General features: G+C 46.9%; 1 protein-coding gene across 6 annotated transcripts in view; it reads right to left on the reverse strand.

Annotated features, from left to right (window-relative positions):
* The window catches only part of ANKRD44 (ankyrin repeat domain 44), a 229,537-nt gene that overhangs the window by 95,372 nt on the left and 110,405 nt on the right, over nucleotides 1-23,760 (reverse strand). For all 6 annotated transcript variants that reach the window (XM_059702637.1, XM_059702635.1, XM_059702634.1 and 3 more), the window contains exons 3-5: nucleotides 12,640-12,718; nucleotides 3,848-3,918; nucleotides 133-333 (exon numbers count right to left, since the gene is read on the reverse strand). In XM_059702637.1, coding sequence (XP_059558620.1) covers nucleotides 133-333; nucleotides 3,848-3,918; nucleotides 12,640-12,718 — 351 coding nt within the window. The remainder of the gene's footprint in view (nucleotides 1-132; nucleotides 334-3,847; nucleotides 3,919-12,639; nucleotides 12,719-23,760) is intronic.

Below are 23,760 nucleotides of genomic sequence, written 5' to 3' on the forward strand. Positions count from 1 at the left end.
TTCCGTAAAGGTCTCAGCAGTAATACTAGGTTCCACTGTGGAGAGAGAGAGAGGACACAGGTGGCAGATGGTTCCATCTGGGCTGAGAGAGCGGGAGGGAGGACCCTTGCTCCCAGGGGAGAGGGCGCCCACCTCCACGTGGCCGTTGAGAGCGGCGTGGTGCAGGGCCGTGCGGCCGCCGCGGTCAGACACGTTGACGCTGCTCAGCAGGGGAATGATCACTTCTGCACACCTCACAGCCTTGTTGGCGGCGGCGACGTGCAGCGGGGTCTGCCAGTTCTTGTCCCTCGCGTTGACATCAGCCGAGTGCTTAATCAACACTTGCACTGCCTCCTACAAGCAAAGCAGAGTGCGCAGGGGTCACGGACAGATGCCCGATCAATACTCCTTGGGTGTGAACGGTTTCACCAGACCCCGGGCTACAGAGAGGGGCGGCTCCTGCCCTCGCGGCTGGCTTCAGAGGGATGTTCTCCTGTGACAAGCAAAGCGAATGCGAGATAAAGATCCAGAGTGGCGCAGATCAAAACAGACTCCCTGTACGTCTGTTAGCCAAGGGCCCTGGCACAGCTCCAACACCAAATAAACCTTCTGAGTATAAGGTTTCCTTATAAGGTAGCAGGTGTTTTTGGCCAAATGAGGGCACGCATGTGCAAGTGTGCACATCTGGGTGACATATCCTTTGGCCAAAAGGCCCTCCAAGATCATCTGAAGTTGGAGGTGTTTGTCTATCAGTCTCCCCCTTCCAAAGCCCAAGGCCTCCAAGCCCTTCAGACATTCTTGGATCGATTTATAAATCTTCAGTGCTCTCGGCCAACATCGTAATCCCCACTCTGTGATCGATAAGCAGTGGATGTCTGTTACCATCTCAACCTGAAGCTACACAAGTGTTTTTCCAGCCTCTTCCATGTGACAAAGGGGTGGTTTCTCTTCTACTATTGAGTCCCTTCACCTTTCCTGAGCCTCCCACCTTTCACTTTCCTTCTATTGACCTCGGCAGCTTGTTTGCCTCTTGAACTACACCTGTACCTTGTTGTGCATGAAACCGCCTGGGGAGGCCTTAAAAATAGATGCCTGGTCCCCCCCCCCCCCGAGGGTCTAGCCGGCCTCGGGCTCTCTGTGACCTCCCTGGGGACCTGGTTACGCAGCCAGGACTGCGACGCCTCTGCTGAATCAAGTGAATGATGCAGCTTCGCTGGGAAGGCGATGGGCTGTGGTTGCTTCTCTTTATTTCCAGAGACATCCTTGGGGCAGTTAATGGAGCTCCTGTATGGACATCTTATCAATGTGTCATCCATGAGCCAGTGAAAGCCATCAGTCCCATACTCCTGCCATCTTCATGGGCCAAGGGCCCACCTCTGCCCACCCTCATCCCCACAGGCCTGGAGTGACCAGGCTACGTTATCATGCAAGTACATAAAAGTGCCCCCGATAGAAGACAATTCGAACTCTCCAGATTAATACTTTCATCAGGGACATAAATGACAAAATAAAAAGAATGTTCCATAAATCAGTACATGTGGAAGGGAATGGCTAACTGAGTAGAATGAGAGCTGGTAAAAGAAATTAACTTTGCAGATTAGAGAATCTAGTTTAAAGAAGTGGTGTAACTCCACTTAGATGTTATAAATAAAGGGCAATAAGCTGACAGGGCCAAGCAAGCACTTTGTTAAGATTACCAAAAAGGGGAGGAAATATATCTGCCACCCATCCTCAGCAAGGCAGACAATAAAATAATGATTGCTAAATAGTCCTTGAGCCCATTTCAGAGCAAAACATGTGTACCCATTATGCTCACATACTGTGCTGTGCGAAACATGGCTAGAACTATGGAAGGTTGAGAGAAATATTACCCTGGTAGGTTCTATCCTAAAAACTAGCCGAGTGCACAAAAAATAAGCAAAAGAGAAGCTCAATCACAATAAAGCATTAAAATTTAAATTTAAATAATGGTATTTTTTTTAAATCAGCTTTGTTCTCATAAATATGGAGGTTTAAGTAGACGCACAGGCAACTAATTCGTTGTGATGTGGGAAGGAACTATTGGAACCTTCACTTGTATTTTTCTTTAAAAAGGAAAGCATTTCAGCTGGCATTTAACTTCTGGGTTGGCGCTGTGCCCTCAGTCAGCTCTGCAGAAGATCTGGCCTCACAGTATTGGGGATGCCCTCAGGGAAGAGGGGGGCTTCCACAGTCCTGAGGGGGTGGGGTGGCCCCGGCTCCTTTCATTCGCTGGGAGTGCACCCAAAGGCACAGAGAAGGGCCTGCCACGTCCATTTACAGGTTGTGAGATGTGCCCTTAAACGAAGAGCATCCCAAACGAAGCCAGGTGTACTCAAGGAACCCGCATGAACAATGTGGAAGCTACGGAGCTGACACTTCCACTCTGGGTAAAGCTTACTATCGCCTACATTACAAGGTAAAGTAATGACAGATTTCATCAGATCTGACAGGAGCTTGGCCAAAACAGGAAAGCCTTCAGAAGCCTATTATCTCCCTGGGTCATGGGAGATCTGATAAATGAGGAGCCTCCCCCTAAGTCTATGCTGCCTGGAAATATGACAGCAGTTCAGTATATAATTTATAAATAAATGAGATGCACATTTTGAAGATGCATGCTGGGAAAGTTTTGCAGATATATGGCCAAAAAGATTGAAGATAATCATCTCCAAGAAATGGTGTAAAAACTGCTGGTACAGGATGCTTTTCACACATTCAGAGCAAAATAACAAGACCTACTGTCACTTGAATACCTTTGCCTTGTGCGTTATTTTATTGCACTGGTACTAATTCTTGCTCTGCATTAAGTAGTATGTAAATTGAGGATAGACTGACAAAACAAAATAGACAAGAACATTTCACAAATTCATACTTTTTGGAGATAAGACCAGTGAAATCAATAGAAATTTGTTTTCTAAAAGTCACAAAATATGTTTGTTTTTTGAGTAAGACTAGGGGAATGAGATATTATCTTCAAGAGGTACTTCTTTTAAAGAAAAATTTAGAAATGCATTTCACATTGCACAGGGCTGGGGGTGACTGGGGCGGTCCGGGGTGGGCCCCATGGTCCTTGACTTCAGTGAGCTCTCAGTCTGGACGGGGAGGCACGCAGGTAAGTGGATCAGTATGACATCAGAACCGAATGGAGGAGGAAGCAAAGAACTGCTTGAATAGAGAACGTCTTCCAAGAAGAGATGCCTGGCTGAGCCAGTCCTTTGAGGATGAGTAGGGACACTCCCAACTCAAGGGAATGAGGCTGTTTCAATAAAACTTTATTTACAAAAACAGACCAAAATGATCTGTGCTAAAATATTTTTAGAAGTATTGCCTATTTAAGAATATAGCCCCCCCCCCCCCGACACAAACACACTCAAATACATATTTTCTTTGCGTAACCTGTTGCTTTGCAGAATGTCGGAGAAGTGGGAAAGACTGGGTTGGAAATATGGCACCTCATTGGGCAGGAGACACAGTGGTGAGAAGACAGGTTCTCCAGGGCTGTGGACATGTGTCTTCTTGGAAGACGTTCTCTATTCAAGCAGTTCTTTGCTTCCTCCTCCATTCGGTTCTGATGTCATACTGATCCACTTACCTGCGTGCCTCCCCCTCCAGACTGAGAGCTCACTGAAGTCAAGGACCATGGGGCCCACCCCGGACCACCCCAGTCACTCCCAGCCCTGTGCCTGCCATGCAGCTGGCACTCAAATCAACAGCTGTTCATTGCTGGTAAGTAACCCTCTTGCATGAGAAGCAGAAGCCTTTAGCTCACCAGTGAGAATCCCTACTTCAGCAGAGAATGTTTCTCTCTCCAGGGACTGAAGGTGGTAGATCACATCAGCCAGCCACTCACCTCACTCCTGGAGGCCACGGCTCGGTGCAGCGGGGTCAGCCACATGTTGTCCTTGGCATTCACACGAGCTCCTGGAACCAAACAGCACAGGTTGGAGGCATGATGCAGCGGGGGGGGGGGGGGGGGGGGGGGCGAGGATGGGGGCCTGAGGTCACGTCAGAGGCTGTATCTTGCGCTCTCATTTGCCCGGCACAGTCACCAAGCTGCGTTTTGTTTTCCCCTGTATCAGCCCCGTGCTTTCGGGCAACTGCACAGGAGGAGACCCCCAGGGCTGCCGAGGAGCGAGATCAAGAACTGAGAACGTCTGAGAACTGGTAAAGACTGGGCGGGAAATACGGCACCTCACTGCGCAGGAGACACAGTGGTGAGAAGACAGGTTCTCCAGGGCTGTGGACATGTGTGTTCTGAGGAATGAAGGACTTTTCCAGTGTGTGTGTTCCTGAATAGAATGTATATTCCTGGATATAAAATACATAACCAGATAAAGTATTTTCTATTTAGTCATTAAGTATATTTATCGCACAGGGCACACAACACTCTCTTGGCAAACGGTCAACGACAAGGAGCCTTCCAACTAGTGTCCACGAGGGCCAGTCAGCTTCCAAACACGTCGGGCGAAGCTGAGTTCTGAAGGGATTTCGTCTGGGCTGAGAGGATCAGCAGAAATCTCCTTCATCCAGGAGTCCCCTTTCTGTCTCTGGGACTAGCCAGGCATTTCGGTGGGAATAAGGCAGCCCCCATGGAGCGCTGGGGCAGACCAACAGGAAGCCTGTGTGGGCTGCGCATGGCTCCCTCACACTGCGGGGGGACAGACAGGCTTCCTCCAGGTCTACAGCTGACCGGATAAAACACCCCATCTGCCCGATCTGCGTGGCTCAGTGGTTGAGTGTTGAGCTATGAACCAGGAGGCCTCGGTTCGATTCCTGGTCAGGGCACGTGCCCAGGTTGTGGGCTCGATCTCCAGTGGGGGGCGTGCAGCAGGCAGCCGATCAATGATTCGCTCTTATCATTAATCTTTCTCTCTCTCCCTCTTTTCCTCTCTGAAATCAATAACAAAAAATATATATTTTTAAAAGGAAATTATAAAATAAAACAACCCCATCTGAGCTCCCTTTTCAGGGGGCTTCAGGGTTTTGACCAGTCTTCTGGTCGGAGATGGAAAGTTTTGTTAAAAGGGTTACTAAAGAGGAGGAGCAAGAGAAAATGCCATCGTCTGTGATGCAGTATGATGAGACTCTTTTGGCCTTAGGACAACAAGGAAGGAAGTTGGTGAGGAAGAAGAGTGAGGAAGCGAGCAAGGCAGGCAGGGGAGGGGAGGTGGGGCGGTGCCTCGGGGACAGGAGGCAAGTGGAAGCAGGGCTGGCTCATCGCTGTGAGGCCAAGGCCAGCTGACAGCTTAAAAAATAGAACCTTGTTTTTTTTACGTGTGTTTTTTTAAAAGGCACCAGGAGATGATGAGCTAGAAATTTAGTTTAAGATACCAGCTAAAAGGAAATAACAAATCATAGAGCGTACACAATCTCTTTCTGTTTAACTGAAGGACAAATACCATTAACGATATTAATTATAGAAAACAAGAATATAATAATCCCTAAAACCAAGAGACAGACTCCTGTCCTCCCACCCCCCCAGACTAATTTCATTGGTTTGAGATGGGGCCAGGCACATGTATACTTTAAAAACTTTTTAAATATATTTTTATTGATTTCAGAGAAGAAGGGAGAGGGGAGAGACAGAAACATCCATGATGAGAGAGGATCATTGATCTGCTGCCTCCTGCACGCCCCACACTGGGGATGGAGCCCATAACCCTGGCATGTGCCCTGACCGGGAATTGAACCGTGACCTCCTGGTTCATAAGTTGATGCTCAACCACTGAGCCATGCCAGCCAGGCCTGGGGAGCTTTGAAGGAATACTTGTGGCCCGGCCGGCGTGGCTCAGTGGTGTTTCTCCCTCTCTCTCCCACTTTAAATATCGGGGGGACCACTTTGTAAAGTATATGATTCTTGAACCACTACGCTGTACAGCTGAAGCTAATACAGAATAATATTGAATATAAATAGTAATTGAAGAAAAAACTGAGTTGAGTGTTTTGAATGACAAAATTCACTAGTTGCAAAATAAAATAATTCAGGAAGTTGAAAAAAACTGTATTAGGGAGAGGCAAATGACAGCAACATTGGCGTACCATGTCACACCCATCAAATTGGTGAAAATGACACAGTCTGACAATGCTAAGAGTTAGCAAGAGTGGGGAGCAGCAGGGAGGCTACGTACAGAGGGTGCGAGTGCGGACGGGTGTAGCCCCTTTGGCAAGCAGTTTGGTTCCACCGGGTAACACTGAACAAATGAAGTTGCAGAATAATACCTATGGCACAATCCCAGTCACATACAGTTTTCAAATTGACAAAAATAATGCTGTATGTTGTCTACATATGCACAGACAGGAAGTAAAAGTAGCAACTACGGCTAAAGAAACCAGCATTCTCTAGAGTGGGTGCTCTGGGGAGGAGGGTGGGAAAAGGATGAGCAAGCACAGCCAACCGGCTGCAACTGTGTCGTCAACGTTTTATTCCCTTTAAGAAAGGATACGATGCAAATATGGCAACTTTGACTTCATAAATCTTGGTGTACGTGGTATTAATTATATTGTTTTCCACATTTTTCAGTTTCTTAATAAAATGAAGGGTGGGGTGTTAACTTGCTTTTTTTACACTATTTTATTCTTGGTCAGTGGCCCTTGATTAAAAAATGGCACGTCCGCCCTAGCTGGTTTGGCTCAGTGGATACAGCATCGACCTGTGGACTGCAGGGTCCCGGGTTCGATTCTGGTCAAGGGCACATGCCAGGGTTGAGGGCTTGATCCCCAGTGGGGGCCGTGCAGGAGGCAGCCAATCAATGACTCTCTCATCATTGATGTTTCTCTCTCTCTCTCTCTCTCTCTCCCTCTCTCTTCCTCTCTGAAATCAATAAAAATATATGTTTTAAAAAGAAGAAGAAGTATATGTCTAAAAAATGACAGGTCCACTCTTTCCATATAAAGTGGTCCTGCTACCCAGCATCCTCCAGGATTTTCCTACGGCTCAGGCCAGGGAATAAGGATAATACATAGCAAGAGGCTGTTGGTGGAACAGTCCGACTGAAAAGGAACTTTCCAGTTGAGGATGTGTTCCATGCGGGCATCTTAATGTTCCTCTCATGCTCTCCTCTCTCCACAGCCGCTGTGCTGGTCCCAAATGCAGCCCCCACCCCCCGCCCCCTCCGCTGTGATGGGGAAGCCACGCCCACGCAGAGGGCAGCGCTCTGTCTCCGGAACCTTCCGTTGACTCCAAATGCCATCCTGTCATCGCCACTTTGTGAACCTAAGCAGCTCATCCCCCGTAGCTCCATCACCAGCCAGCCAACCAGAACACTCCTGAGGACAGGGTGCCTGCGTGTAGCACATGCCCAGACCTGAGTCCGCCTGCTTGGCCACCGCATGTCAGAATTTTACCTTCAACCTCCCTCTCTTCCTTCTCCCTGCCCCCTTCTCCTCCTTCCCTCTCCTCCCTCCCTCCCTTCCCACCCCCGTGACATACAAGCTGCTCTGGCTGTGTGTGCAGCATTAGAAGGCTCTATATCATGTTCCTAAAGGAGATAACTTGGAGTTATAACCATTGAAAATATTGCAAATCTGATGGGAGGAAAACGGCATCTCGTTGCGGTGCTTTCCTGTTTAATAGTGCGGCTGGGTATCTGCTAACGCTTGTCTCCTGCCCACTCATCATTCATTCTCCAAGAATTGCCTGCCTGTTCAGATGCTTTGCCTGTGTCCCTTATTCTTCTATTCTTGTTTGTCCTTATAATTTATAGACATTTGCATTGTGTTGTTATGATAATTTTTATTTATGTATTCTGAAAACTTTCAGTTGTATGTAGATCCCAGTGTGGCTTTTAATATTAAAATCCTCTCAAGGAGAAAAATGAGCTGGCTGAGCTCATAAAGAACCCCCCCTCACCCCCTCATGTGTAACACACCCCGGCACTGCTTCCCTGCGGCTCCAGGTACTGAAAGCTCATCACAGAGCTGGGAAGGGGCTTCTCACGGTCACCGCTGAGTCCCCTGTCCCTCCACTCGTCCTCCAGGAAAGCTCCCCTCCCCAGCAACGGAATTAGTAAGACAAAAGCAGAGTTATCTGAACGGGGACCAGGCAGTATTTCATCAGTGTCATCCCTGCCACTGGCTTCCTCGGCCTCTTTCCGGAACACATCCAGCCTTGTTTACACGTCAGCGGGAGACGTAGATGGTTGAGTATTTATAACTGGTTTTTCTAAAGGACGCTCCCTGTTATTTACCTGCCCGTCAGGCGCCATGGTGCACCGAAGGACACGGGGCCTGCATGCCGAGTGATTTAAAGGCAGATGCGGTGTGCCCAAGGACATCTGAAGCTTGAGTGATTATTCTTTAAATGGTAGGCTCTCCTGATTCTTCAGAAACAGAGACCCAGCTCACAGTTGTCAGGCATGAACCCTGATTGCGAGTTAAGTGTGCTTTTCGTCTCACCCCTAGTACCCCCTGGTTGTATGTTCACAGAGAGCAGGAGTAACGGGAGCTCTGAGCGTCTTTTCCAGAGGCGACATGTCTGTTCTCTTAGCCCTGTCGTCTAGGAAAGAGTAGAACAAAGACCAAAGGTACACGAGGGACTGAAAACGCTTAGAGGTCAAAGAGGATAACTGATTCTTAAGGCTGATGTATCCCCAGTTTGGCTTTTAATTACAGACACAAACAAGTATAGACCAGAAATCATATGAAACATGATTAGGATATAATGAAATGGGCTCGCTATTGATTTTTTTCACGCAGAGACCAAATCTTATTACAGCCCAGGAACAGTGTCCTTCAAAGCAATGACTTTGGAAGCGTGTGTGATAATCCCGCGGACGTGGCAACCGCTCAGAGCATCTTCAGCACTCCCCTTGGACTTGCCGTTGGAGCCGGTTGCCATGCCCACCAGAAATGGCTCATCCCCTGATAATCACACCACCTCTGGGGGCAAAACCAGCACTGCCTGGTTTAATCACCTTCACCTCTTGGGGGTGGAAAATCACACACACAAAAACCAAGTCCAACCTTAAGGGATGAGTATTTGTTATGCATAAGAGCATCAAAACAATGGCCTGCCAGGGCTCAGGAGACAATTTGCATTGGGAGTTGAGATCACATTTTGAAAGATCACAGGAAATCCCTTTACCGGAACACCCCTTGTTGGGTGGCCTACATGCAAATGAACTCACTATTTTGAATTCGTACTTACACCTCACACATCCCATGCCAGAGGGTGAGGATTCAATGTTGTTCCTCCAGCCCCCGGGCGCTAACCCGTGTGCATCCCAGCTTCTCTACAGCTGCTGTCACTGGGGTCGTGTTCCCGTGCGCTCCGCTTCCTGCACTGCAACCTTGTCCCTTAGCGCTCACCCACTCACTGGTTCACGCTGGTCTCATGCATGCAGCTCTGGGCCACAGCAAGCTCTTGGTCTTCCCTCTGACTTGAGCCTGACAAGGCCAGCTCCCAAACAGAAGCTGGCGTGAGGTGGGGAGGTAACGCCAGAATCCGCTCAGGCTACAGGAAGCAGGATTTCACAAGGCCTATTCCTCTCTGCTCAGGGGCCTCGGGGCTCCATCCGCCTGGCTAACAGGAGACAATGCCGGGAGGGATTCATGGGGTTGGGTTACACTACACTCTGCAGTTAATACAATGGAGAACACAGCTGTAATGGCTATTCTGGCAAAGCCAAATTATTTGTCCAACATGGGAATCATTAACACCTCATTCGTTATGAAGTTGGAGAAGAGTTTGGGTGGATTCCCTAAAGCAGTGGTTCTCAACCTTCTGGCCCTTTAAATACAGTTCCTCATGTTGTGACCCAACCATAAAATTATTTTCGTTGCTACTTCATAACTGTGATGTTGCTACTGTGATGAATTGTCATGTAAATATCTGACATGCAGGATGGTCTTAGGCGACCCCTGTGAAAGGGTCGTTCGACCACCAAAGGGGTCGCGACCCACAGGTTGAGAACCGCTGCCCTAAAGGATCAGCTGCCAGATGAAAGCTCAGAGATGAAATCGTCCTGCTCTTACAGTGCCATTTCTTCAGGAACATAATATACAACTGGATACGGGACTCCTAAGGGAAAACTAAAGCCATGTGAATTCCAAGCGTTTACCTAAAGCTTCCACAGTTGAGTAAAATTTATCAAGAACCTTCCCAATGCTCTCTCGGGCCCTTAATCTTTCTAATTTAATGGGGGAGGAGAAATTCCATGTCATGTGCCACCCAAAATTATACTGGAGAGGTTAACAGCTCAGAATTCCAAGACAAAGAGGTGTACAGAACAAGATATATTCTCCAGGCTCCACTGAGTGAGCCACATTTAAGAGTGGCTGGCCCTAACCTGAGCTCGTTTGGCTCAGTGGGTAGAGCGTCAGCCTGAGGACTGAAGAGTCCTGGGTTTGATTCCAGTCAAGGGCACATGCCTGGGTTTCGGGCTTGATCCCCAGCGTGGGGCATGCAGGAGGCAACTGATCAATGATTCTCTCTCATCATTGATGTTTCTATCTCTCCCTCTCCCTTCCTCTCTGAAATCAATAAAAACATATTTTAAAAAAAGAGCGGCTGGTGGACTCCATGCCATGTAGAGGCACCTAAGGAAAACAGAGGGTCAACTTCATGCTGCAGAAATAAAACCTTCTCTTTCAGGTGTGGAAAACAGACAAAAACCAAGCTTGGGGTCCAAGACAAAGTTCTGAATTCGCACATTCATGAACCTAATATTTTTCTGAGACTCTGAGGTGTCTCTTCATACATTTGGGTGGTGAGGACAGCCAGTCGGGACCAGTAGGTGTCATACCACAAAGTTCTTTACTTTACACCCCACCGGTTTCCGCCTACAATTTTCCATGGGCCAAGTCTCTATCGCCGGGGCAGCCGGCCAGGTGCGCGCTGGCTCGGAGCCTTGGTCCGCGCCAACACTGAACAATGCGTGTTTGTTTGGCCTCCGGCCCTGGAACATCTTGGAACCGTCAGAGGAGGCCTGCTCTCAGGAACACAAGGACGCCACACAGACTCCCACCAAGCGCCAGGCAACGGCCAGGAGCGCCGGCCGCAGGTCTAAGGCACAGAGCACTTGTGTCCTGGAAAGCCCACCTTGAAGGGGACACAGCACAAGGAGCCAATGTAACCTTCCTTGTGTGTCCCAGCACAATTGTTGTTTTTGTTGGGTTGTTTATTAATCCTCTCCCAAGGGTATTTTTTCCAATGATTTTCAGAAAGAGTGGAAGGAAGGGTGAAGGAAAGTGAGAGAGAGAGAGAGAGAGAGAGAGAGAGAGAGAGAGAGAGACACATTGATGTGACAGAGACACATCAATTGGTTGCCTCCCACATGTGCCTCTACCAGGGCTGGAGATGGAGCCTGCAACCAAGGTACGTGCCCTTGGCTGGAATCTAACCTGCGACCCTTCAGTCCACAGGCCGACGCTCTAACCACTGAGCTAAACCGGCCAGGGATCCCAGCACAATTCTGTTTCCTTTCCACAATGCCCTCCACATCTGCTTAAACACCTGCATCAGCTCACTTTGGGTTCGACAGTTCCCTTTGCTACAGCAAACAAAGGCTGAGCCTCAGTGCAGGCCTTTGCATATTCCAAGTTTTAACCTCCCCAACAGAAGGGAGGAGGAAAGGCAGCGGATTGCACGTGATCCACCCCAGGACGCATGCACGTGCTCAGACTCATTCCCGGCCCTTGTCTGGCAAACGCTCAAGGCGGAGAGCACATACTGATTTCAGAAACCTGCTCAGTGGGAGGTACCAAGCACACAGGTTTCCAAAAATGAAAGCCTTGGCGTTTTTAACTCAGACCAAAGACTTAAAATCCATAGAAAAATAAAGAGAATATCGCAAAGACCAGTGCACATGCAAATCAGATTTAACACATTTGCCAAATTTGCTTCCAATTTTTACAAAATAGAACACTTTCCAGAGTTGTAGCCTCTTTTACGCCCTTCCCTGAAAACACCCCTCACTCAGCCTACCTCCTCAGAAGTAAGTAACCACTGTCCAGAAATTAATGTTTCCTTTCCTTGCGTGTTTTTATATTTTTATTACACGGCCATAGTCATAGGTCCATAAACAGAACAAAGCATTGTTTTGCAGTGCAATTCAGATCTATGTACATATACACACATTTGTCTGTTCATATAGTCTCTGAGGAACCAGTCTGCCTGTTTGTTCTTTTCTAAAGACATCCGAATACGCTGGCCTCACCTACCATGCTGGGCCCGATAGACAGTCAGGAATCAGATTTTCAAACCACACATAAGTTTTGCTGGAGATGTCATTTTTCAATAAGAACAACTTCTTGCACCCGAGCCGGTCTGGCTCAGTGGACAGAGTGTCAGCCTGTGGACTGAAGGGTCCTGGGTTCAATTACAGTCAAGGGCACATGCCCAGGTTTCAGGCTCAATTCCCATTAAGGAGGCATGCAGGAGGCAGCCAATCAATGATTCTCTCTCATCACTGATGTTTCTATCTCTCTCTCCTCCCTACCTCTCTGAAATCAATAAAAAAATATATATATATTTTAAAAAAGAACAACTTCTTGCACTTTTTACACATTTAGTGACAAAATCGCTGATCAAATAAACTTCCATGAGCCCCATAAGGAAACTGTTTGCGGTCCTTCAGGTGGTCACTGTAATTAGCGGGTTGCTGGCGTTATCTGCGGGTGGCTGTACGCACGGCTGGCATTTACCTGAAAGAATCAGGAGCTCGATGATCTCGGCATCTCCCAGGAATGCGGCCACGTGCAGCGGAGTGCGCTTCTCCGAGTCCTGCAACCAGGGCAACAGTAAGCAAGTCAGTGTGGCCGCAGGGGCCTCTGGGAGACACAGCAAGACAGCACACCCTCTGAGGCTCACGCTTGGGAGATCGAAGGCCAGACACCTACTCAGGCGAGTTCCACTTACACGCTTCCCTCAGCATCTCCCCCAGGCCCATGCACGCGAGATCCCATTTTCTGAGTCTGTGTCCTGTTGGCCTCGCTCTCCTGCTAGGGAAGGTCAGCGCCGGTCAAGGATGGCCCATCATGCACTAGATGATGGAACTGAATTTACTTTCAAGCCTTCAGTAATGGCTGAAAAACACCGATCTGAACCATTCTACCTACCCGTACTGCATAGCTCAAAGCTTTCAATGATTTGTTTTCTTTCTGGAATTTTTCACAAGGACATTGAACATAGGTACGGTCATTTTCTTCTTTCTATCTCCATTCACTGTGGCCTACACACTTCCCATTCATGTAATACTTACTGAATGCCTACTATGTGCCAGGAACCAACGTGTGGGGACGGGAGGGTAACTGTGAAAGGCCCAGTCCCTGCCTTCAAGTAGAAGGCCAACAGTGGTCATGAACACAAATGACACAGTAAGATCATTTCAGATGGTGACAACAAAATTAAAACAGGGTGATGGGACCAAGTGACTGGGAAGATGGGAATAAAAGTCCTTAGGGTGCTCAGGTAAGGCCTTTCTGAGGATGCTGACAGTGAGGTCTAAGTAGACACTGTTAGTTCTGTTTTGTAGATGAGAAACTGTGGCTCAAATAAATTACAAAATTTCCCTTAGACCCCATCAAGCTGAGCTCTTCCCCACTCTACGTCCTTGGCAAGGCCTTTCACATGCTGTGCTCAGAGGCAGTACAGTAACACGCAGGGGGAAAATTGCTTCCCCATCTGAACATCGGAGATAGTAATACTCAGCTTAGAGAATTGATAAGAGAATTCAAGGTAATGCAAGTCCACACAGCCCGGGCAGGCACGAGGCTTGGCCATGCACAGCCAGTGCTCCGTGCAGAGCCATCAGTGCCATCAGCAGACACTCCTGTGACACCTTCCCTCCCAGCCTGAGAGCTCTCTGGACCAAGCCCGGGTCTCACTCCCGCTGTCCCTAGAGCAGCAACAAACTAGGTGCTCAGCAGAAGCTGGCCAAACCGAACTGCGTGCACGGTCTCCCCCACAAACATCCAGCCTCTGCGCCATGACAGTGGCAGCCAAAGTCTGCATGCTGCCTTTGAGGTTTCTCCTGAAACTAGCCTGCGTTTTAGTTTCCAGAGATTCATGGATTCATGATGAATCTTACTCATCCTTCCTGTGAGATGACCCGATGATACAAGCCACCTCACAACCCTGGATTAGGCCAAGGAGATTATTCTATTTTCTGACAGCTCAGCCCTCTGCTCGTCCAGACTCGTGCTTTCAAGCACTTCATGACACACTAACACCCAAAACAGGTGGCAGGCAGGGGACACAGCAAGAGCTGATCTCCAACCAGTCTATTTGTTAGGAGGTCTGGCAAATAGGCTTTATGACGGGATGGACTAACTTTTAAGTAGATAAAAAGAGGAGTCTGGCCAGGCTGGTGTGGCTTAGTGGGTTAGAGCATCGTCCTGTGCCCCGGAAGGTCACAGGTTCGATTTCCAGTCAGGACATGTACCTGGGTTGCAGGTTCGATCCCCAGCACCAGCCAGGGCACATGCAGGAGGCAACCAATCAGTGTTTCTTTCTCTCTCTTCTCCCTCCCTTTCTCCCTAAAATCAATGGAAAAAATATCTTCAGTGAGGATTAAAAAAAAAAAAAAAAAAAGGAGCCTGCATTAGCTGGGAATGTATGTTGTCGATGTATGCTGCAGTAATTACTACAGATAAGTGGAAATCGGGCAGGCATGCAACCGTTCTATATGAAACAATGGTACGCCTTGGAAAATTCATTCAGAAGATACACAACTATGGTTCGCCCTCTGCTCACTAGATCACCCTTTTGGTAAAAATTAAGCTTCAATATTTGAAAACACGTTTGCTCATTTGAGAATCCAGCGTATTAACTGGTGTGATGGATTATGCAAGTAACCGAGACCAGACTTGCACAAATGTTTTCTATTTCTGTTTCTTCTGGTGAGATCGCTAGAAGCATTGTCCATGTCAGCCTCATATTCCCTTTCAAGCCCCACTACAGCTACCAAAACATTTCTGTTGGGTCCTGGGATAAAAGTCATATAATTACACATTCTCCTGTGAATTGAACTGGTTGCAGGGTTTGGTTCAACAAATTAGACCTTACCTAAGTGATTTCAACAAGGGCTAACCCAACCCAAATATGACTTCATTTGACCTAAAGCAGAGTCAGGGCTCTGTTGAGAATGTGACTTCCAATAAAGCCAAGAACACCCTCATATCTAAACTTGCTGGCCTGTTATTATATGCCTGGCCTTGCTGACTTTGTGGCCCCTTTTATGACACTTTCATGACATGGCTTGTTGAAACCAAAGCTTTTATAGTATAAAATGGGTGTGTTCTGTGAGATCATATTGTAAAAATTTTTGATCGTTAAATCCCAGTGTCCCTGTTGCTATGCATTTAAAAGTTTCCTGTAGTAGCCCTGACCGGTTTGGCTCAGTGGATAGAGTGTTGGCCTGCGGACTGAAGGGTTCCGGGTTCAATTCCAGTCAAGGGCATGTACCTTGGTTGTGGGCACATCCCCAGTAGTGGGTGTGCAGGAGGCAGCTGATCGATGTTTCTCTCTCATCGATGTTTCTAACTCTCTCTCCCTCTCCCTTCCTCTCTGTAAAAAACCAATAAAATATATTTAAAAATAAAAATAAAAGTTTCCTGTAACTTCTAGTACATCTACGCATTTCTATTACTTTTTAAAAATATATTTATATTGATTTCAGAGCGGAAGGGAGAGGGAAAGAGAGATAGAAACATCAATGATGAGAGATAATCATTGATCGGCTGCCTCCTGCACGTCCCTTACTGGGGATTGAGTCCGCAACCCAGGCATGTGTCCTGACCAAGAATCGAACCGTGACCTCCTGGTTCATAGGTTGGCACTCAACCACTGAGCCACACCAGTCAGGCTATGCGTTTCTATTACTGACCAAGGGTTGCTGACACCTGCTCTCTCACCGGTGCCTGAGTGAGGAATGGGATCATGGGTCAAGGGCATATTCAGAGCCACAGTCATCACCATGCTCCATTGGGTGAGACTGCCCAGCAGTTTGCAGTTCATTCTGTGCCTCAGTTTAAGGTCACTCTGCTTTGTCCTAAGCCAGACAAATGGGGTAAGAGGTGCAATGACAGGAGAAGGGGGAAGGCTCTGGGGAAAAGAGGGTTCTAGTAATAACACTGGTAAAAACCGGTTCTAAGCCAGTGTACCCTAGGGCATCTAGAAGAAGAAACAAAACCTACCTGCTAATCATGGAGTGCTTTAAATTTTTTTTTTTCAAAATGTCTTATCTATTCTTCTACTTGACTCGCATAACATCCCTATCAGGGGGGACACACGTTTCAGAACTTTGTTGTTAAGTCTTATTATCACCATTTAAAAGAGGGAATCTGAGCCCTCGCTGGTTTGGCTCAGTGGACAGAGTGTCGGCCTGCGGACTGAAGGGTCCCCAGTTTGGTTCCCATCAAGGGCACATGCCCGGGTTGCCGGCTCGATCGGGGGTGGCCAATCAATGGCTCTCTCTCATCATTGATGTTTCTCTCTCTCTCCCTCTCTCTTCCTCTCTGAAATAAGAAAAACCATATATTTAAAAATAGTAATAAAAAAATAAGAGAGGGACTCTGAGCCCTTGAATTGGGTTGTACGACTTGCCCGCACAGGAAACATGTTACGGAATGAGGTGTCCTGGCTTCCCATCTGTATCTGAAGGCTGACCTAACGGTAGTTTCTGGATCAAAGTCAGAATCCAGGACCAGCCAGGACGCTCGCAGCCTCAGCAGAGTGGCCGAGCCACGTGCTCCCTGCACTGGCTTTCACCTCCTCTGTTGGCAAGTGCACCCTCTGCAATGAACGGTCATGTGGCTCTTCACACCACCCACGAACCCAAGAGGATAAAATACTTCAAAAGCAGGCACAGTAAGACCAGCACCCACTGGAGATGGCTCAGTGGAGGAGTTTTTAACGGATTGTTCAAGTGCCACAAAAAGAGAGATCTTTTTCCGTTACCTTGGACCTCCGATTCCAAACAGCCCTTTGCAAACAGACCCATGAAAAGACCCAGGTTTCTCCAGAAGGAAGGAAGGTAACCCTCCCTCTATGAATAGCCAGAGACACACAGCCTGTTGGCGTCTGAGCTAGATGTGCAGAGGGTCAGGGAGAGATCAGGCAGCGGAAGTGTCTGCCATCTGTTTACCAAGGAAGCAGATGAAAGAAAACAGGGAACTCGAAGTATATACACGTGCGGTGAGCTTGACATGGGCAGGGAGTTTATTCTGGCAGCTACGAGCACTGTGCAGGCTGAGGGGGTGGCCCACGCCTTTGTTTTAAAAATGAAGAATTGTTTATTACATGCTTTGGAGACTCTCAGAAGTGCCCGATCTAATCTTCACTGCAGGTATCTGTCGTGCGCTAAAACAAACATCCCTCCCTCCATATAAATATCTTCCGTACCAAGACAGACAGATGCAGTAACGGTGAGAAAACAGCCCTGCAAGGCCTTCCTGTCATGAAATGCAGGGGTTCCCATCGTCCATGCAAGCGCCCCTGATACTGAAGGAGCAGGGAAGGGACTGACAGCTGGGGCTCAACGAGCTCCGTGTGCTAACCAGCAGGTCACCCGGAGCAAGGCAATGTCTACAGAACCTGAACCCAAAACAGGTTCCCTGGAGAGACTTCAAACCATGGGAGGAAAAGAGCCGAAGACACGCCACAGACTGAAGTCAAGCAAGAGGCTAATAAGAAAGACACTTGGTTTTCAGGTGGGGAATGCAAAGAAGTTTGTAAAGAAGAAAGCAAAGGAGAGAAGCATCCTGTTTCTTTTTAAAATCTTCATGTTTACTTCCACGTTTGAACATCTCACAGATCTAGACAAGCACAGAAAATGACAGACCTGTATGTTCCTACCACGAAAAATCAAGCATGTTAACATTTTTCAATGTCCGTTCAGACATTGTTTTAAAAGATAGCTTTAGGGGTACAGCACCGTGAGAACTGTGACTGACTTGTTCTGAAAATAACTCGAAGAGTGTGTGTGTGTGTGTGTGTGTGTGTGTGTGTGTGTGAGAGAGAGAGAGAGAGAGAGAGAGAGAGAGAGAGAGAGAGAGAGGTGTTAGGCTGTTTTCGTTCTTCACCATTACAAATGGTGTTGCAATGTACATCTTTCTACATGTCTCCCTGTGCATAGAAATGAGAATTTCTCTAGAGTAGATACCAAGAAAAGGAAGTAGCTCAATCTTAGGGTATATTCATAGTCAACTGTTCTAGGTATTGTCAAGTAGCTCTCAAAAATAATTTTAATAATTTACACTCGAGGAGAACCAAGATGGCGGCATAGGTTAACGCCGGAGTTTGCTGCTTTGAACAACTACTTCAAAAGTGAAACCAAAAAACGGAAGGGACGTCACCCAGAACCACAGGAACGCTGGCTGAGTGGAAGTCCTACAACTAGGAGGAAAGAGAAACGCATACGGACACTCAGAGGAGGCGCAGTGCTGAAGTCAAATTCTGAGGTGCGGAGTGCGCGGAGCGGGCTGGCGGCGGAGGGCGAGGTTGTTGTTTTCAATCGGGAGGGAGTCGCAGACTCTGAGCACCAGATCCGGGCGAGTCTTTAGGGACCCAGACTCAAACGGGAGAAGCGGGACTGTCTGGCTTTGGTCAGAGCAAGTGCAGCTTTCTCTCCGAGCTTTGCAGCGGGTGCTGGGACTCAGAGAGGCAGAGCCCCTGGGGACAGGACTGAGAGCCGCCATAACTGCTCTCTCCGGCCCACCCTGTTGATCCTGTGCGACCCGCCCCGCCCAAGCCCAGCGCAGAACCATTTGCCGGATAGCCTCAGGCAAAGGCTAGATTAGCACCTCCCTAGAGGACAGAAGTTCTCTCACTGCTGACACAGCTGATTCTCATAGCCACTTGGCCTGGAGGTCAAACCCTCCCTGGAATTAGCTACAACAATCAAGATTTATCTATAAGACTGCGAACAAAGACCACTAGGGGGTGCACCAAGGAAGCATAACAAAATGCGGAGACAAAGAAACAGGACAAAATTGTCAATGGAAGAAATAGAGTTCAGAACCACACTTTTAAGGTCTCTCAAGAACTGTTTAGAGGCAAATCAGATTCATTGGAGAACCAAGATGGCGGCATAGGTTAACGCCGGAGTTTGCTGCTTTGAACAACTACTTCAAAAGTGAAACCAAAAAACGGAAGGGACATCACCCAGAACCACAGGAACGCTGGCTGAGTGGAAGTCCTACAACTAGGAGGAAAGAGAAACGCACACGGACACTCAGAGGAGGCGCAGTGCTGAAGTCAAATTCTGAGGTGCGGAGTGTGCGGAGCGGGCTGGCGGCGGAGGGCGAGGTTGTTGTTTTCAATCCGGAGGGAGTCGCAGACTCTGAGCTCCAGATCCGGGCGAGTCTCTAGGGACCCAGACTCAAATGGGAGAAGCGGGACTGTCTGGCTTCGGTCAGAGCGAGTGCAGCTTTCTCCCCGAGCTTTGCAGCGGGTGCTGGGACTCAGAGAGGCAGAGCCCCTTGGGACAGGACTGAGAGCCGCCATAACTGCTCTCTCCGGCCCACCCTGTTGATCCTGTGTGACCCGCCCCACCCAAGCCCTGCACAGAGGCATTTGCCGGATAGCCTCAGGCAAAGGCTAGATTAGCACCTCCCTAGAGGACAGAAGTTCTCTCACTGCTGACACAGCTGATTCTCAGAGCCACTTGGCCTGGAGGTCAAACCCTCCCTGGAATTAGCTACAACAATCAAGATTTATCTATAAGACTGCGAACAAAGACCACTAGGGGGTGCACCAAGGAAGCATAACAAAATGCGGAGACAAAGAAACAGGACAAAATTGTCAATGGAAGAAATAGAGTTCAGAACCACACTTTTAAGGTCTCTCAAGAACTGTTTAGAAGCTGCCGATAAACTTAATGAGATCTACACGAAAACTAATAAGACCCTCGATCTTATATTGGGGAACCAACTAGAAATTAAGCACACACAGACTGAAATAACGAATATTATACAGACGCCCGACAGCAGACCAGAGGAGCGCAAGAATCAAGTCAATGATTTGAAATGCGAGGAAGCAAAAAACATCCAACGGGAAAAGCAAAATGAAAAAAGAATCCAAAAATGCGAGGATAGTGTAAGGAGCCTCTGGGACAGCTTCAAACGTACCAACATCAGAATTATAGGGGTGCCAGAAGATGAGAGAGAGCAAGATATTGAAAACCTATTTGAAGAAATAATGACAGAAAACTTCCCCCACCTGGTGAAAGAAATGGACTTACAGGTCCAAGAAGCGCGGAGAACCCCAAACAAAAGGAATCCAAAGAGGACCACACCAAGACACATCATAATTAAAATGCCAAGAGCAAAAGATAAAGAGAGAATCTTAAAAACAGCAAGAGAAAGAAACTCAGTTACCTACAAGGGAATACCCATACGACTGTCAGCTGATTTCTCCACAGAAACTTTGCAGGCCAGAAGGGAGTGGCAAGAAATATTCAAAGTGATGAATACCAAGAACCTACAACCAAGATTACTTTATCCAGCAAAGCTATCATTCAGAATTGAAGGTCAGATAAAGAGCTTCACAGATAAGGAAAAGCTAAAGGAGTTCATCACCACCAAACCAGGATTATATGAAATGCTGAAAGGTATCCTTTAAGAAGAGGAAGAGGAAGAAAAAGGTAAAGATACAAATTATGAACAACAAATATGCATCTATCAACAAGTGAATCTAAGAATCAAGTGAATAAATAATCTGATGAACAGAATGAACTGTTGATTATAATAGAATCAGGGACATAGAAAGGGAATGGACTGACTATTCTTGGGGGGGAAAGGGGTGTGGGAGATGTGGGAAGAGACTGGACAAAAATCGTGCACCTATGGATGAGGACAGTGGGTGGGGAGTGAGGGCGGAGGGTGGGGCGGGAACTGGGAGGAGGGGAGTTATGGGGGGGAAAAAAAAAGGAACAAATGTAATAATCTGAACAATAAAGATTTAATTAAAAAAAAAAAAAAAAAAAGAACTGTTTAGAAGCTGCCGATAAACTTAATGAGATCTACATGAAAACTAATAAGACCCTCGATCTTATATTGGGGAACCAACTAGAAATTAAGCACACACAGACTGAAATAACGAATATTATACAGACGCCCGACAGCAGACCAGAGGAGCGCAAGAATCAAGTCAATGATTTGAAATGCGAGGAAGCAAAAAACATCCAACGGGAAAAGCAAAATGAAAAAAGAATCCAAAAATGCGAGGATAGTGTAAGGAGCCTCTGGGACAGCTTCAAACGTACCAACATCAGAATTATAGGGGTGCCAGAAGATGAGAGAGAGCAAGATATTGAAAACCTATTTGAAGAAATAATGACAGAAAACTTCCCCCACCTGGTGAAAGAAATGGACTTACAGGTCCAAGAAGCGCGGAGAACCCCAAACAAAAGGAATCCAAAGAGGACCACACCAAGACACATCATAATTAAAATGCCAAGAGCAAAAGATAAAGAGAGAATCTTAAAAACAGCAAGAGAAAGAAACTCAGTTACCTACAAGGGAATACCCATACGACTGTCAGCTGATTTCTCCACAGAAACTTTGCAGGCCAGAAGGGAGTGGCAAGAAATATTCAAAGTGATGAATACCAAGAACCTACAACCAAGATTACTTTATCCAGCAAAGCTATCATTCAGAATTGAAGGTCAGATAAAGAGCTTCACAGATAAGGAAAAGCTAAAGGAGTTCATCACCACCAAACCAGGATTATATGAAATGCTGAAAGGTATCCTTTAAGAAGAGGAAGAGGAAGAAAAAGGTAAAGATACAAATTATGAACAACAAATATGCATCTATCAACAAGTGAATCTAAGAATCAAGTGAATAAATAATCTGATGAACAGAATGAACTGTTGATTATAATAGAATCAGGGACATAGAAAGGGAATGGACTGACTACTCTTGGGGGGGAAAGGGGTGTGGGAGATGTGGGAAGAGACTGGACAAAAATCGTGCACCTATGGATGAGGACAGTGGGTGGGGAGTGAGGGCCGAGGGTGGGGCGGGAACTGGGAGGAGGGGAGTTATGGGGGGGAAAAAAAGGAACAAATGTAATAATCTGAACAATAAAGATTTAATTAAAAAAAAAAAATTTACACTCCCACCAGCCACCTAGTAGGTCCTTTTCCCCACATTCTTGCTAATATTTGATGTTATCAACCTTATTACTCTGCCAATATGATGTGCCTGACATGGTATTTCAGTAAGTACAAGTGAGATTAAGATCCTTTTCTTATGTTTATTAAAAGTTCAACTGTAGCCTGGCCGGCATGGCTCAGTGGTTGAGTGCCAACCTATGAACCAGGAGGTCACAGTTCAATTCCTGGTCAGAGCACATGCCTGGGTTGTGGGCTCGATCCCCAGTAGGGGGCTTGCAGGAGGCAGCTGATCAATGATTCTGTCTCATCATTGATGTTTCTCTCTCCCTCTCCCTTCCTCTCTAAAATCAATCAATAAATATATATAAAATCAGGAGAGGAAGCTGGAATTATAAAATATTTGAACTGGAAGGGTATTAGAGACATCCAGAGAGTTTAACTAATTGGCTCAAAGTCACATGTTGTTAATGGCAGTGGTGGAACTGCTCATTCATACAAATGACAGAATATTTACTGGGCCTACTATGTGCCAGACACTGTGCTAGGTCCGAAGACACTGCGGCACCAAGAGACAAGTCCGGGCCTTCACGGAGCTTCAACGAATCCTGCCCTCTTGCCCCCAGTGGGCTGTGCACTAGGGTAGACTGATACTAGATTAATCACACCAGTCAGCAAAAGCATACACACACAGTGTTAGAAAATGCCAAACAGACAAAGAAAGTGTGGCATGAAAGGAGACAGCTACTCTGAGCACAGCAATACCTCTTAGTTACCGGGTCTGTTTCTCGCTCTCTCTTTTTTGGGGACGGGGGGGTGGGGGGGGGGGGTCAGAGGGGAATTAAAAGCAAAAGCTTAAAACAACAATTTCTGTGCTCCACCGAACATCATCTTAGCTGAAAGGATTAGTATCTCTTTACCAAGTTCTTTTTCAGCCTCTGGGTAGATATCTTAGAAACAGAGTGTATATGCAATACAGACAATAAAAATCGCTAGTGCAGTCATCGGGACCGAAAATATCAGATCAGCTCAATGCATCAACATGTTAACAATGATTATCCTCTGGGTGAGCAATTTTATGAGTGTTCTTCACCCTCTTCTTTCTTGGCCTGTATTTCAAGTCTTGTAGATATAATGCAGTTTAGAAATAAGAAAACAAAATTCCTTTGTATATAAGAAACCAATTTCCTATTTTAAAAAAACCCACAGATCTTTAATAAAAGCTAGTTTTAAATATTACATATAAATAGTAAAGCACTGGACATTATTTCCTGTCCAAAGCCTTAATTATCTTGAAGTAGGTTTTAAATAATTGATATGTGAATAAAAATTAAAAATTGATATGTGAATGTGTTTCCTTGCAAAGGACAAAACATTTTGCTTGTGACCGCACGTGGGAAAACTGTATCTTGTGTAATGCTCCACGGAGCTGCCGAAGCGCTGCCCTACACAATGCATCATCCAGCCTGTTATTATTATTACCAGTAATGTCAGAGAGAAAGGGAGAGCGAGAGACAGAAACATGAATGATGAGAGAAAATCATTGATTGGCTGCCTCCTACAAGGCCCCCACTGGGGATCAGGCCCGCAACCCAGGCATGTTCCCTCGACTGGAATTGAACCTGGGACCCTTTAGTCTGTAGGTTGACTCTCTATCCACTGAGCCAAACCGGCTAGGGCGCATCATTCAGTCTTAAGAAAACCCAGG

This window comes from Myotis daubentonii, chromosome 7 (genome assembly GCF_963259705.1).
Source record: "Myotis daubentonii chromosome 7, mMyoDau2.1, whole genome shotgun sequence".
NCBI classification, from domain to species: domain Eukaryota; kingdom Metazoa; phylum Chordata; class Mammalia; order Chiroptera; family Vespertilionidae; genus Myotis; species Myotis daubentonii.